Here is a 15,131-nt window from a genome sequence, read left to right as displayed (position 1 = left end):
GTGTTCCTGTCTGTACATGTGTGTTGCTTTTGTGTGCACGTTTGTTTGTGTGTCTATAGACATGTCCATGTACAACGCGTGTGCATGTAATTGTATGTACACGTAGCACACGTGTGCGTGTGGCTCGGGGCCGTGCGAGGCACAGTTACCGCCCATCACTTCTCACTTTCTGATTGTATTTTCCCCTCTTCCTCCCTCACTCTCCGTCTGCGGCGCTGGCTGCGAATTACTGGTAAGTGCGAGACCCTCTCTGCTATTCCTGTACTGACCCCACCCATACGCACACACACATCTCACTCTGCTATTCCTGTACTGACCCCCCCCCCCACCCATACACACACACATCTCACTCTGCTATTCCTGTACTGACCCCCACCCATACATACACATCTCACTCTGCTATTCCTGTATTGACCCCCCCCCCCCACCCATACACACACACATCTCACTCTGCTATTTCCTTGTACTGACCCCCACCCATACACACACATCTCACTCTGCTATTCCTGTACTGACCCCTCCCCCCAACCATACACACACATCTCACTCTGCTATTCCTGTACTGACCCCTCCCCCCACCCATACACACACACAGCTCCCTCTGCTATTCCTGTACTGACCCCCACCCATACACACACATCTCACTCTGCTATTCCTGTACTGACCCCTCCCCCCACCATACACACACATCTCACTCTGCTATTCCTGTACTGACCCCTCCCCCCACCCATACACACACACAGCTCCTCCTGCTATTCCTGTACTGACCCCCACCCATACACACACACATCTCACTCTGCTATTCCTGTACTGACCCCTCCCCCCACCCATACACACACGCAGCTCTCTCTGCTATTCCTGTACTGACCCCTCCCCCCCATACACACACAGCTCTCTCTGCTATTCCTGTACTGACCCCTCCCCCCCATACACACACACAGCTCTCTCTGCTATTCCTGTACTGACCCCTCCCCCCACCCAAACACACGCAGCTCTCTCTGCTATTCCTGTACTGACCCCTCCCCCCCCATACACACACGCATCTCCCTCTGCTATTCCTGTACTGACCCCTCCCCCCCATACACACACGCAGCTCTCTCTGCTATTCCTGTACTGACCCCTCCCCCCCCATACACACACGCAGGTCCCTCTGCTATTCCTGTGCTGACCCCTCCCCCCCCATACACACACGCAGGTCCCTCTGCTATTCCTGTGCTGACCCCTCCCCCCCCATACACACACGCAGCACCCTCTGCTATTCCTGTACTGACCCCTCCCCCACCCATACACACAAGCATCTCCTCTGCTATTCCTGTACTGACCCCTCCCCCCACCCATACACACACACGCAGCTCCCTCTGCTATTCCTGTACTGACCCCTCCCCCCACCCATACACACACACGCAGCTCCCTCTGCTATTCCTGTACTGACCCCCCCCCCCACCCATACACACACACGCAGCTCCATCTGCTATTCCTGTACTGACCCCTCCCCCCCATACACACACGCAGCTCCCTCTGCTATTCCTGTACTGACCCCTCCCCCCCATACACACACGCAGCTCCCTCTGCTATTCCTGTACTGACCCCTCCCCCCACCCATACACACACAGCGTCCTCTGCTATTCCTGTACTGACCCCTCCCCCCACCCATACACACACGCATCTCCCTCTGCTATTCCTGTACTGACACCTCCCCCCACCCATACACACACAGCGCCCTCTGCTATTCCTGTACTGACCCCTCCCCCCACCCATACACACACACAGCTCCCTCTGCTATTCCTGTACTGACCCCTCCCCCCACCCATACACACACGCAGCTCCCTCCGCTATTCCTGTACTGACCCCTCCCCCACATACACACACGCAGCGTCCTCTGCTATTCCTATATTGACCCCCCAAACACAACCACAAAGCTGTCACTGCACCTCCATCCTGCCCTGCAGCTCTCTCTGCTACTCCTGTACAGACCCCACACACCCACACAGCTCTGTCACTGCACCTCCATCCTGCCCTGCAGCCCTCTCTGCTATTCCTGTACAGACCCCACACACCCACACAGCTCTGTCACTGCACCTCCATCCTTCCTGCAGCCTTCTCTGCTATTCCTGTACTGACCCCTCCCCCACATACACACACATCTTCCTCTGCTATTCCTGTACTGATCCCCACACACCACTCTGCAATTCCTGTACTGACCCCCCCCCCACACACCTATCCCGCTCTACTATTCCTGTACTAACCCCCCCATAAACACACACACGCAGCTCTCTCTGCTATTCCTATATTGACCCCCCAAACACAACCACAAAGCTGTCACTGCACCTCCATCCTGCCCTGGAGCTCTCTCTGCTACTCCTGTACAGACCCCACACACCCACACAGCTCTGTCACTGCACCTCCATCCTGCCCTGCACCTCTCTGCTATTCTTGTACTGCCCCCCCCCCACACACACACAGCTCTGTCACTGCACCTCCATCCTGCCCTGCACCTCTCTGCTATTCCTGTACAGACCCCACACACCCACACAGCTCTGTCACTGCACCTCCATCCTTCCTGCAGCCCTCTCTGCTACTCCTGTACAGACCCCACACACCCACACAGCTCTGTCACTGCACCTCCATCCTGCCCTGCACCTCTCTGCTATTCCTGTACAGACCCCACACACACACACAGCTCTGTCACTGCACCTCCATCCTGCCCTGCACCTCTCTGCTATTCCTGTACAGACCCACACACACACACAGCTCTGTCACTGCACCTCCATCCTGCCCTGCACCTCTCTGCTATTCCTGTACAGACCCCACACACACAGCTCTGTCACTGCACCTCCTTCCTGCCCTGCACCTCTCTCTCCCTGGGGGGGCTGGGGGGGCTGGCTGCTGGGCTGGCTGTCACTGCACCTCCTTCCTGCAGCCCTCTCTGCTACTCCTGTACAGACCCCAAATACACACACACAGCTCTGTCACTGCACCTCCATCCTGCCCTGCACATCTCTGCTATTCCTGTACTGCCCCCCCCCCCCCCACACACAGCTCTGTCACTGCACCTCCATCCTGCCCAGCACCTCTCTGCTATTCCTGTACAGACCTCCCTCCCCCACACACACAGCTCTGTCACTACACCTCCATCCTGTCCTGCACCTCTCTGCTATTCCTGTACTGCAGCCCCCCAAACACACACACAGCTCTGTCACTGCATCTCCATCCTGCCCTGCACCTCTCTGCTATTCCTGTACAGACCTCCCCCCCACACACACAGCTCTGTCACTGCACCTCCATCCTGCCCTGCACCTCTCTGCTATTCCTGTACAGACCTCCCCCCCCCCCACACATACAGCTCTGTCACTGCACCTCCATCCTGCCCTGCACCTCTCTGCTATTCCTGTACTGCACCCCCCCACACACACACAGCTCTGTCACTGCACCTCCATCCTGCCCTGCACCTCTCTGCTATTCCTGTACTGCACCCCCCCACACACACACAGCTCTGTCACTGCACCTCCATCCTGCCCTGCACCTCTCTGCTATATCACCCATGCAGGCTCTCAGCGAATGTTTGGGACTTATTTCCGGGTCGGATTTTACGGCTCGAAATTTGGAGACTTGGATGAGCAGGAGTTTGTGTATAAAGAACCGTCTATCACCAAACTGGCAGAGATCTCTCACCGCCTGCAGGTGAGAGGGGGGGGGGAGGCTGGCACTGCTGCTGCCCGCGCTGTACCTGTGCTGTGTATACATGGCATGGTGTAGTAGTGTGTGTGAGGGGGGGCTGGCACTGCCGCTGCCCGCGCTGTACCTGTGCTGTGCATACATGGCATGGTGTAGTAGTGTGTGAGGGGGGAGGCTGGCACTGCCGCTGCCCGCACTATACCTGTGCTGTGTATACATGGCATGGTGTAGTAGTGTGTGTGAGGGGGAGGCTGGCACTGCCGCTGCCCGCGCTGTACCTGTGCTGTGTATACATGGCATGGTGTAGTAGTGTGTGAGGGGGGAGGCTGGCACTGCCGCTGCCCGCACTATACCTGTGCTGTGTATACATGGCATGGTGTAGTAGTGTGTGTGAGGGGGAGGCTGGCACTGCCGCTACCCGCGCTGTACCTGTGCTGTGTATATATGGCATGGTGTAGTAGTGTGAGAGGGGGAGGCTGGCACTGCCGCTGCCCGCGCTGTACCTGTGCTGTGTATACATGGCATGGTGTAGTAGTGTGTGTCAGGGGGAGGCTGGCACTGCCGCTGCCCGCGCTGTACCTGTGCTGTGTTTACATGGCATGGTGTAGTAGTGTGTGAGGGGGAGGCTGGCACTGCCGCTGCCCGCGCTGTACCTGTGCTGTGCATACATGGCATGGTGTAGTAGTATGTGAGGGGGAGGCTGGCACTGCCGCTGCCCGCGCTGTACCTGTGCTGTGTATACATGGCATGGTGTAGTAGTGTGTGTGAGGGGGGAGGCTGGCACGGCCGCTGCCCGCGCTGTACCTGCGCTGTGTATACATGGCATGGTGTAGTAGTGTGTGAGGGGGAGGCTGGCACTGCCGCTGCCCGCACTATACCTGTGCTGTGTATACATGGCATGGTGTAGTAGTGTGTGTCAGGGGGAGGCTGGCACTGCCGCTGCCCGCGCTGTACCTGCGCTGTGTATACATGGCATGGTGTAGTAGTGTGTGATGGGGAGGCTGGCACTGCCGCTGCCCGCACTATACCTGTGCTGTGTATACATGGCATGGTGTAGTAGTGTGTGTCAGGGGGAGGCTGGCACTGCCGCTGCCCGCGCTGTACCTGTGCTGTGTATACATGGCATGGTGTAGAAGTGTGTGTCAGGGGGAGGCTGGCACTGCCGCTGCCCGCGCTGTACCTGTGCTGTGCATACATGGCATGGTGTAGTAGTGTGAGAGGGGGAGGCTGGCACTGCCGCTGCCCGCGCTGTACCTGTGCTTTGTATACATGGCATGGTGTAGTAGTGTGTGTGAGGGGAGGCTGGCACTGCCGCTGCCCGCGCTGTACCTGTGCTGTGTATACATGGCATGGTGTAGTAGTGTGTGTGAGGGGGGGCTGGCACTGCCGCTGCCCGCGCTGTACCTGTGCTGTGTATACATGGCATGGTGTAGTAGTGTGTGTGAGGGGGAGGCTGGCACTGCCGCTGCCCGCGCTGTACCTGTGCTGTGTATACATGGCATGGTGTAGTAGTGTGTGAGGGGGAGGCTGGCACTACCGCTGCCCGCGCTGTACCTGTGCTGTGTATACATGGCATGGTGTAGTAGTGTGTGTGAGGGGGAGGCTGGCACTGCCGCTACCCGCGCTGTACCTGTGCTGTGTATACATGGTGTAGTAGTGTGTGAGGGGGAGGCTGGCACTGCCGCTGCCCGCGCTGTACCTGTGCTGTGTATACATGGCATGGTGTAGTAGTGTGTGTGAGGGGGAGGCTGGCACTGCCGCTACCCACGCTGTACCTGTGCTGTGTATACATGGTGTAGTAGTGTGTGAGGGGGAGGCTGGCACTGCCGCTGCCCGCGCTGTACCTGTGCTGTGTATATATGGCATGGTGTAGTAGTGTGAGAGGGGGAGGCTGGCACTGCCGCTGCCCGCGCTGTACCTGTGCTGTGTATACATGGCATGGTGTAGTAGTGTGTGTGAGGGGGAGGCTGGCACTGCCGCTACCCGCGCTGTACCTGTGCTGTGTATATATGGCATGGTGTAGTAGTGTGAGAGGGGGAGGCTGGCACTGCCGCTGCCCGCGCTGTACCTGTGCTGTGTATACATGGCATGGTGTAGTAGTGTGAGAGGGGGAGGCTGGCACTGCCGCTGCCCGCGCTGTACCTGTGCTGTGTATACATGGCATGGTGTAGTAGTGTGTGTGAGGGAGGCTGGCACTGCCGCTGCCCGCGCTGTACCTGTGCTGTGTATACATGGCATGGTGTAGTAGTGTGAGAGGGGGAGGCTGGCACTGCCGCTGCCTGCGCTGTACCTGTGCTGTGTATACATGGCATGGTGTAGTAGTGTGTGTGTGAGGGGGAGGCTGGCACTGCCGCTGCCCGCGCTGTACCTGTGCTGTGTATACATGGCATGGTGTAGTAGTGTGTGTGTGAGGGGAGGCTGGCACTGCCGCTGCCCGCGCTGTACCTGTGCTGTGTATACATGGCATGGTGTAGTAGTGTGTGTGAGGGGGGAGGCTGGCACTGCCGCTGCCCGCGCTGTACCTGTGCTGTGTATACATGGCATGGTGTAGTAGTGTGTGTGAGGGGGAGGCTGGCACTGCCGCTGCCCGCGCTGTACCTGTGCTGTGTATACATGGCATGGTGTATTAGTGTGTGTGAGGGGGGAGGCTGGCACTGCCGCTGCCCGCGCTGTACCTGTGCTGTGTATACATGGCATGGTGTAGTAGTGTGTGTGTGAGGGGGAGGCTGGCACTGCCGCTGCATGCGCTGTACCTGTGCTGTGTATACATGGCATGGTGTAGTAGTGTGTAAGGGGGAGGCTGGCACTGCCGCTGCCCGCGCTGTACCTGTGCTGTGTATACATGGCATGGTGTAGTAGTGTGTGTGAGGGGGGAAGGCTGGCACTGCCCGCGCTGTACCTATGCTGTGTATACATGGCATGGTGTAGTAGTGTGTGTATGGGGGAGGCTGGCACTGCCGCTGCCCGCGCTGTACCTGTGCTGTGTATACATGGCATGGTGTAGTAGTGTGTGTGAGGGGGAGGCTGGCACTGCCGCTGCCCGCGCTGTACCTGTGCTGTGTATACATGGCATGGTGTAGTAGTGTGTGTGTGAGGGGGAGGCTGGCACTGCCGCTGCCCGCGCTGTACCTGTGCTGTGTATACATGGCATGGTGTAGTAGTGTGTGAGGGGGAGGCTGGCACTGCCGCTGCCCGCGCTGTACCTGTGCTGTGTATACATGGCATGGTGTAGTAGTGTGTGTGAGGGGGAGGCTGGCACTGCTGCTGCCCGCGCTGTACCTGTGCTGTGTATACATGGCATGGTGTAGTAGTGTGTGTATGGGAGAAAAAACAAATAGGTAGCGCTATATCCCACAGTGAGCTGGCAGCCGGTGATATAACCCTGACCCCTAGTCAGGCTATAGAAGTGGAAAAGAAGTTATATCAGTGGCGCTCAACACTGTAATGATCAAAGCAATTCTAATCGATATAATAAAATATATATTATAAAATATACAACCAGAGCCACGGAAATCGCCCGTCCGATTGGATGCTCCACGTGGTAAGGGTAAACATGTAAATATACAAAGAAATCAAATCATAGCATAATACTGTAAAACATACACATACATAAACAAACAACACTTAACAAACGCTGAGAACAACAGGTAACTACTCACAATAGCATTTAATATGGCATATCATTAATATCATAAAATACACTTATTACACATAAAATAGTACATAAAAACATATATTAGGTTCAGGCAAGATTCTCCAACTCGGGTGGGGGTACCTGCTTACCGAAAACAGGATGTAATCAGGCAATGGATAATTCAAAGAGTATCCCCTCTTATGGATAGCTGCTGCTGCTGCTGCTGCTGCTGTTGTTAACACCTGGGCAGGGACAGGTTTTTCCAGCTAGCTGCGTCTGCTTCAGTCCTCTCCCAGCACTGCAGAAGCTCCAGGACCACACACAGAGATACTTCCTGGTCTGCCCGCACCACGTGCACCAAACACAGCAATGCTGAAATGTTGGATATTCCTACGCCAGCATGTGCTTTCCCACAGCTCACAGCTCACAGCTCCCAGCTTCGGAAGGGTACAGCACTCACACCCGAGTAGTGGGGCCCTCACAGAACCACCCTACGCGTTTCGAAAGTCTTGCTTTCTTCCTCAGGGATTACTTTTAACCCCTGAGGAAGAAAGCAAGACTTTCGAAACGCGTAGGGTGGTTCTGTGAGGGCCCCACTACTCGGGTGTGAGTGCTGTACCCTTCCGAAGCTGTGAGCTGTGAGCTGTGGGAAAGCACATGCTGGCGTAGGAATATCCAACATTTCAGCATTGCTGTGTTTGGTGCACGTGGTGCGGGCAGACCAGGAAGTATCTCTGTGTGTGGTCCTGGAGCTTCTGCAGTGCTGGGAGAGGACTGAGGCAGACGCAGCTAGCTGGAAAAACCTGTCCCTGCCCAGGTGTTAACAACAGCAGCAGCAGCAGCAGCAGCAGCTATCCATAAGAGGGGATACTCTTTGAATTATCCATTGCCTGATTACATCCTGTTTTCGGTAAGCAGGTACCCCCATCCGAGTTGGAGAATCTTGCCTGAACCTAATATATGTTTTTATGTACTATTTTATGTGTAATAAGTGTATTTTATGATATTAATGATATGCCATATTAAATGCTATTGTGAGTAGTTACCTGTTGTTCTCAGCGTTTGTTAAGTGTTGTTTGTTTATGTATGTGTATGTTTTACAGTATTATGCTATGATTTGATTTCTTTGTATATTTACATGTTTACCCTTACCACGTGGAGCATCCAATCGGACGGGCGATTTCCGTGGCTCTGGTTGTATATTTTATAATAACAGTGTGTGTATGGGGGAGGCTGGCACTGCCGCTGCCCGCGCTGTACCTGTGCTGTGTATACATGGCATGGTGTAGTAGTGTGTGTGAGGGAGAGGGAGGCTGGCACTGCCGCTGCCCGCACTGTACCCGTGCTGTGTATACATGGCATGGTGTAGTAGTGTGTATGAGGGAGAGGCTGTCACTGCCGCTGCCCGCGCTGTACCTGTGCTGTGTATACATGGCATGGTGTAGTAGTGGGTGAGGGGGAGGCTGGCATGGTGTAGTAGTGTGTGTGAGGGAGAGGCTGTCACTGCCGCTGCCCGCGCTGTACCTGTGCTGTGTATACATGGCATGGTGTAGTAGTGTGTGTGAGGGGGGGAGCGTGGCACTGCCCGTGCTGTACCTGTGCTGTGTATACATGGCATGGTGTAGTAGTGTGTGTGAGGGAGAGGCTGGCACTGCCGCTGCCCGCGCTGTACCTGTGCTGTGTATACATGGCATGGTGTAGTAGTGTGTGTGAGGGGGGGGAGGCTGGCACTGCCCACGCTGTACCTGTGCTGTGTATACATGGCATGGTGTAGTAGTGTGTGTATGGGGGAGGCTGGCACTGCCGATGCCCGCGCTGTACCTGTGCTGTGTATACATGGCATGGTGTAGTAGTGTGTGTGAGGGAGGCTGGCACTGCCGCTGCCCGCGCTGTACCTGTGCTGTGTATACATGACATGGTGTAGTAGTGTGTGTGAGGGGGAGGCTGGCACTGCCGCTGCCCGCGCTGTACCTGTGCTGTGTATACATGGCATGGTGTAGTAGTGTGTGTGAGGGGGGGGGGGCTGGCACTGCCGCTGCCCGCGCTGTACCTGTGCTGTGTATACATGGCATGGTGTAGTAGTGTGTGTGGGGGGGAGGCTGGCACTGCCGCTGCCCGCGCTGTACCTGTGCTGTGTATACATGGCATGGTGTAGTAGTGTGTGTGAGGGGGGGAGGATGGCACTGCCCGCGCTGTACCTGTGCTGTGTATACATGGTGTAGTAGTGTGTGAGGGGGAGGCTGGCACTGCCCGCGCTGTACCTGTGCTGTGTATACATGGCATGGTGTAGTAGTGTGTGTGAGGGGGGGGAGGATGGCACTGCCCGCGCTGTACCTGTGCTGAGGTATCTGCTTTGTGCCCCAGGAGTTTTATTCTGAGCGGTTTGGAGAAGGGGAAGTTCAGGTGGTGAAGGATTCAAATCACGTGGAGAAATCCAAACTCGACCCAAACAAGGTGAGAAAGGAAGTCACTGACCCTATTATACTTATAGGAACCCCGTGTGTGAGACGCCCTCTTATCCCATCACAGGGAGGTGTCACTGACCCTATTATACTTATAGGAACCCCGTGTGTGAGACGCCCTCTTATCCCATCACAGGGAGGTGTCACTGACCCTATTATACTTATAGGAACCCCGTGTGTGAGACGCCCTCTTATCCCATCACAGGGAGGTATCACTGACCCTATTATACTTATAGGAACCAGTGTGTGAGATGCCCTCTTATCCCCTCACAGGGAGGTGTCACTGACCCTATTATACTTATAGGATCCACGTGTGTGAGACGCCCTCTTATCCCATCACAGGGAGGTATCACTGACCCTATTATACTTATAGGAACCAGTGTGTGAGATGCCCTCTTATCCCCTCACAGGGAGGTGTCACTGACCCTATTAACTTATAGGAACCCCGTGTGTGAGACGCCCTCTTATCCCATCACAGGGAGGTGTCACTGACCCTATTATACTTATAGGAACCCCGTGTGTGAGACGCCCTCTTATCCCATCACAGGGAGGTATCACTGACCCTATTATACTTATAGGAACCCGTGTGTGAGACGCCCTCTTATCCCATCACAGGGAGGTGTCACTGACCCTATTATACTTATAGGAACCCCGTGTGTGAAACGCCCTCTTATCCCATCACAGGGAGGTGTCACTGACCCTATTATACTTATAGGAACCCCGTGTGTGAGGCGCCCTCTTATCCCATCACAGGGAGGTGTCACTGACCCTATTATACTTATAGGAACCCCGTGTGTGAGGCGCCCTCTTATCCCATCACAGGGAGGTGTCACTGACCCTATTATACTTATAGGAACCCCGTGTGTGAAACGCCCTCTTATCCCATCACAGGGAGGTGTCACTGACCCTATTAACTTATAGGAACCCCGTGTGTGAGACGCCCTCTTATCCCATCACAGGGAGGTGTCACTGACCCTATTATACTTATAGGAACCCCGTGTGTGAGACGCCCTCTTATCCCATCACAGGGAGGTATCACTGACCCTATTATACTTATAGGAACCAGTGTGTGAGATGCCCTCTTATCCCCTCACAGGGAGGTGTCACTGACCCTATTATACTTATAGGAACCCCGTGTGTGAGACGCCCTCTTATCCCATCACAGGGAGGTATCACTGACCCTATTATACTTATAGGAACCAGTGTGTGAGATTTCCTCTTATCCCCTCACAGGGAGGTGTCACTGACCCTATTAACTTATAGGAACCCCGTGTGTGAGACGCCCTCTTATCCCATCACAGGGAGGTGTCACTGACCCTATTATACTTATAGGAACCCCGTGTGTGAGACGCCCTCTTATCCCATCACAGGGAGGTATCACTGACCCTATTATACTTATAGGAACCAGTGTGTGAGATGCCCTCTTATCCCCTCACAGGGAGGTGTCACTGACCTTATTATACTTATAGGAACCCCGTGTGTGAGACGCCCTCTTATCCCATCACAGGGAGGTGTCACTGACCCTATTATACTTATAGGAACCCTGTGTGTGAGACGCCCTCTTATCCCATCACAGGGAGGTGTCACTGCCCCTATTATACTTATAGGAACCCGTGTGTGAGACGCCCTCTTATCCCATCACAGGGAGGTGTCACTGACCCTATTATACTTATAGGAACCCTGTGTGTGAGACGCCCTCTTATCCCATCACAGGGAGGTGTCACTGCCCCTATTATACTTATAGGAACCCGTGTGTGAGACGTCCTCTTATACCATCACAGGGAGATGTTACTGACCCTATTATACTTATAGGAACCCCGTGTGTGAGACGTCCTCTTATACCATCACAGGGAGGTGTCACTGACCCTATTATACTTATAGGAACCCCGTGTGTGAGACGCCCTCTTATCCCCTCACAGGGAGGTGTCACTGACCCTATTATACTTATAGGAACCCCGTGTGTGAGACGCCCTCTTATCCCATCACAGGGAGGTGTCACTGACCCTATTATACTTATAGGAACCCCGTGTGTGAGACGCCCTCTTATCCCATCACAGGGTGGTGTCGCTGACCCTATTATACTTATAGGAACCCCGTGTGGGAGACGCCCTCTTATCCCATCACAGGGAGGTGTCGCTGACCCTATTATACTTATAGGAACTCCGTGTGTGAGACGCCCTCTTATCCCATCACAGGGAGGTGTCACTGACCCTATTATACTTATAGGAACCCGTGTGTGAGACGTCCTCTTATACCATCACAGGGAGATGTTACTGACCCTATTATACTTATAGGAACCCCGTGTGTGAGACGTCCTCTTATACCATCACAGGGAGGTGTCACTGACCCTATTATACTTATAGGAACCCCGTGTGTGAGACGCCCTCTTATCCCCTCACAGGGAGGTGTCACTGACCCTATTATACTTATAGGAACCCCGTGTGTGAGACGCCCTCTTATCCCATCACAGGGAGGTATCACTGACCCTATTATACTTATAGGAACCAGTGTGTGAGATGCCCTCTTATCCCCTCACAGGGAGGTGTCACTGACCCTATTATACTTATAGGAACCCCGTGTGTGAGACGCCCTCTTATCCCATCACAGGGAGGTATCACTGACCCTATTATACTTATAGGAACCAGTGTGTGAGATTTCCTCTTATCCCCTCACAGGGAGGTGTCACTGACCCTATTAACTTATAGGAACCCCGTGTGTGAGACGCCCTCTTATCCCATCACAGGGAGGTGTCACTGACCCTATTATACTTATAGGAACCCCGTGTGTGAGACGCCCTCTTATCCCATCACAGGGAGGTATCACTGACCCTATTATACTTATAGGAACCAGTGTGTGAGATGCCCTCTTATCCCCTCACAGGGAGGTGTCACTGACCTTATTATACTTATAGGAACCCCGTGTGTGAGACGCCCTCTTATCCCATCACAGGGAGGTGTCACTGACCCTATTATACTTATAGGAACCCTGTGTGTGAGACGCCCTCTTATCCCATCACAGGGAGGTGTCACTGCCCCTATTATACTTATAGGAACCCGTGTGTGAGACGCCCTCTTATCCCATCACAGGGAGGTGTCACTGACCCTATTATACTTATAGGAACCCTGTGTGTGAGACGCCCTCTTATCCCATCACAGGGAGGTGTCACTGCCCCTATTATACTTATAGGAACCCGTGTGTGAGACGTCCTCTTATACCATCACAGGGAGATGTTACTGACCCTATTATACTTATAGGAACCCCGTGTGTGAGACGTCCTCTTATACCATCACAGGGAGGTGTCACTGACCCTATTATACTTATAGGAACCCCGTGTGAGACGCCCTCTTATCCCCTCACAGGGAGGTGTCACTGACCCTATTATACTTATAGGAACCCCGTGTGTGAGACGCCCTCTTATCCCATCACAGGGAGGTGTCACTGACCCTATTATACTTATAGGAACCCCGTGTGTGAGACGCCCTCTTATCCCATCACAGGGTGGTGTCGCTGACCCTATTATACTTATAGGAACCCCGTGTGGGAGACGCCCTCTTATCCCATCACAGGGAGGTGTCGCTGACCCTATTATACTTATAGGAACTCCGTGTGTGAGACGCCCTCTTATCCCATCACAGGGAGGTGTCACTGACCCTATTATACTTATAGGAACCCCGTGTGTGAGACGCCCTCTTATCCCATCACAGGGAGGTGTCACTGACCCTATTATACTTATAGGAACCCCGTGTGTGAGACGTCCTCTTATACCATCACAGGGAGATGTTACTGACCCTATTATACTTATAGGAACCCCGTGTGTGAGACGTCCTCTTATACCATCACAGGGAGGTGTCACTGACCCTATTATACTTATAGGAACCCCGTGTGTGAGACGCCCTCTTATCCCCTCACAGGGAGGTGTCACTGACCCTATTATACTTATAGGAACCCCGTGTGTGAGACGCCCTCTTATCCCATCACAGGGAGGTGTCGCTGACCCTATTATACTTATAGGAACCCCGTGTGTGAGACGCCCTCTTATCCCATCACAGGGTGGTGTCGCTGACCCTATTATACTTATAGGAACCCCGTGTGGGAGACGCCCTCTTATCCCATCACAGGGAGGTGTCGCTGACCCTATTATACTTATAGGAACTCCGTGTGTGAGACGCCCTCTTATCCCATCACAGGGAGGTGTCACTGACCCTATTATACTTATAGGAACCCCGTGTGTGAGACGCCCTCTTATCCCATCACAGGGAGGTGTCACTGACCCTATTATACTTATAGGAACCCCGTGTGTGAGACGCCCTCTTATCCCCTCACAGGGAGGTGTCACTGACCCTATTATACTTATAGGAACCCCGTGTGTGAGACGCCCTCTTATCCCCTCACAGGGAGGTGTCACTGACCCTATTATACTTATAGGAACCCCGTGTGTGAGACGCCCTCTTATCCCATCACAGGGAGGTGTCACTGACCCTATTATACTTATAGGAACCCCGTGTGTGAGACGCCCTCTTATCCCCTCACAGGGAGGTGTCACTGACCCTATTATACTTATAGGAACCCCGTGTGTGAGACGCCCTCTTATCCCATCACAGGGAGGTGTCACTGACCCTATTATACTTATAGGAACCCCGTGTGTGAGACGCCCTCTTATCCCATCACAGGGTGGTGTCACTGACCCTATTATACTTATAGGAACCCCGTGTGTGAGACGCCCTCTTATCCCATCACAGGGAGGTGTGACTGACCCTATTAACTTATGGGAACCCCGTGTGTGAGGCGCCCTCTTATCCCATCACAGGGAGGTGTCACTGACCCTATTATACTTATAGGAACCCCGTGTGTGAGGCGCCCTCTTATCCCATCACAGGGAGGTGTCACTGACCCTATTATACTTATAGGAACCCCGTGTGTGAGACGCCCTCTTATCCCATCACAGGGAGGTGTCGCTGACCCTATTATACTTATAGGAACTCCGTGTGTGAGACGCCCTCTTATCCCATCACAGGGAGGTGTCACTGACCCTATTATACTTATAGGAACCCCGTGTGTGAGACGCCCTCTTATCCCATCACAGGGAGGTGTCACTGACCCTATTATACTTATAGGAACCCCGTGTGTGAGACACCCTCTTATCCCATCACAGGGAGGTGTCACTGACCCTATTATACTTATAGGAACCCCGTGTGCGAGACGCCCTCTTATCCCATCACAGGGAGGTGTCACTGACCCTATTATACTTATAGGAACCCCGTGTGTGAGACGCCCTCTTATCCCATCACAGGGAGGTGTCACTGACCCTATTATACTTATAGGAACCCCGTGTGTGAGACGCCCTCTTATCCCATCACAGG

The 15,131-nt window shown here is 54.0% G+C and overlaps 1 protein-coding gene across 1 annotated transcript in view; it reads left to right on the top strand.

Annotated features, from left to right (window-relative positions):
• The first annotated feature begins 67 nt into the window (after window positions 1-67).
• Window positions 68-15,131, top strand: part of DOCK6 (dedicator of cytokinesis 6) — a 40,683-nt gene continuing 25,619 nt past the window's right edge. Inside the window, exons 1-3 of the mRNA XM_075577486.1 lie at window positions 68-232; window positions 3,548-3,681; window positions 9,674-9,763. Coding sequence (XP_075433601.1) covers window positions 3,559-3,681; window positions 9,674-9,763 — 213 coding nt within the window. The 5' untranslated portion in view covers window positions 68-232; window positions 3,548-3,558. The remainder of the gene's footprint in view (window positions 233-3,547; window positions 3,682-9,673; window positions 9,764-15,131) is intronic.

This window comes from Ascaphus truei, chromosome 20 (assembly GCF_040206685.1).
Source record: "Ascaphus truei isolate aAscTru1 chromosome 20, aAscTru1.hap1, whole genome shotgun sequence".
NCBI lineage: Eukaryota > Metazoa > Chordata > Amphibia > Anura > Ascaphidae > Ascaphus > Ascaphus truei.
The sequence above is the reverse complement of the archived record's forward strand: the minus strand, read 5'-3'. Positions and strand labels throughout refer to the sequence as shown.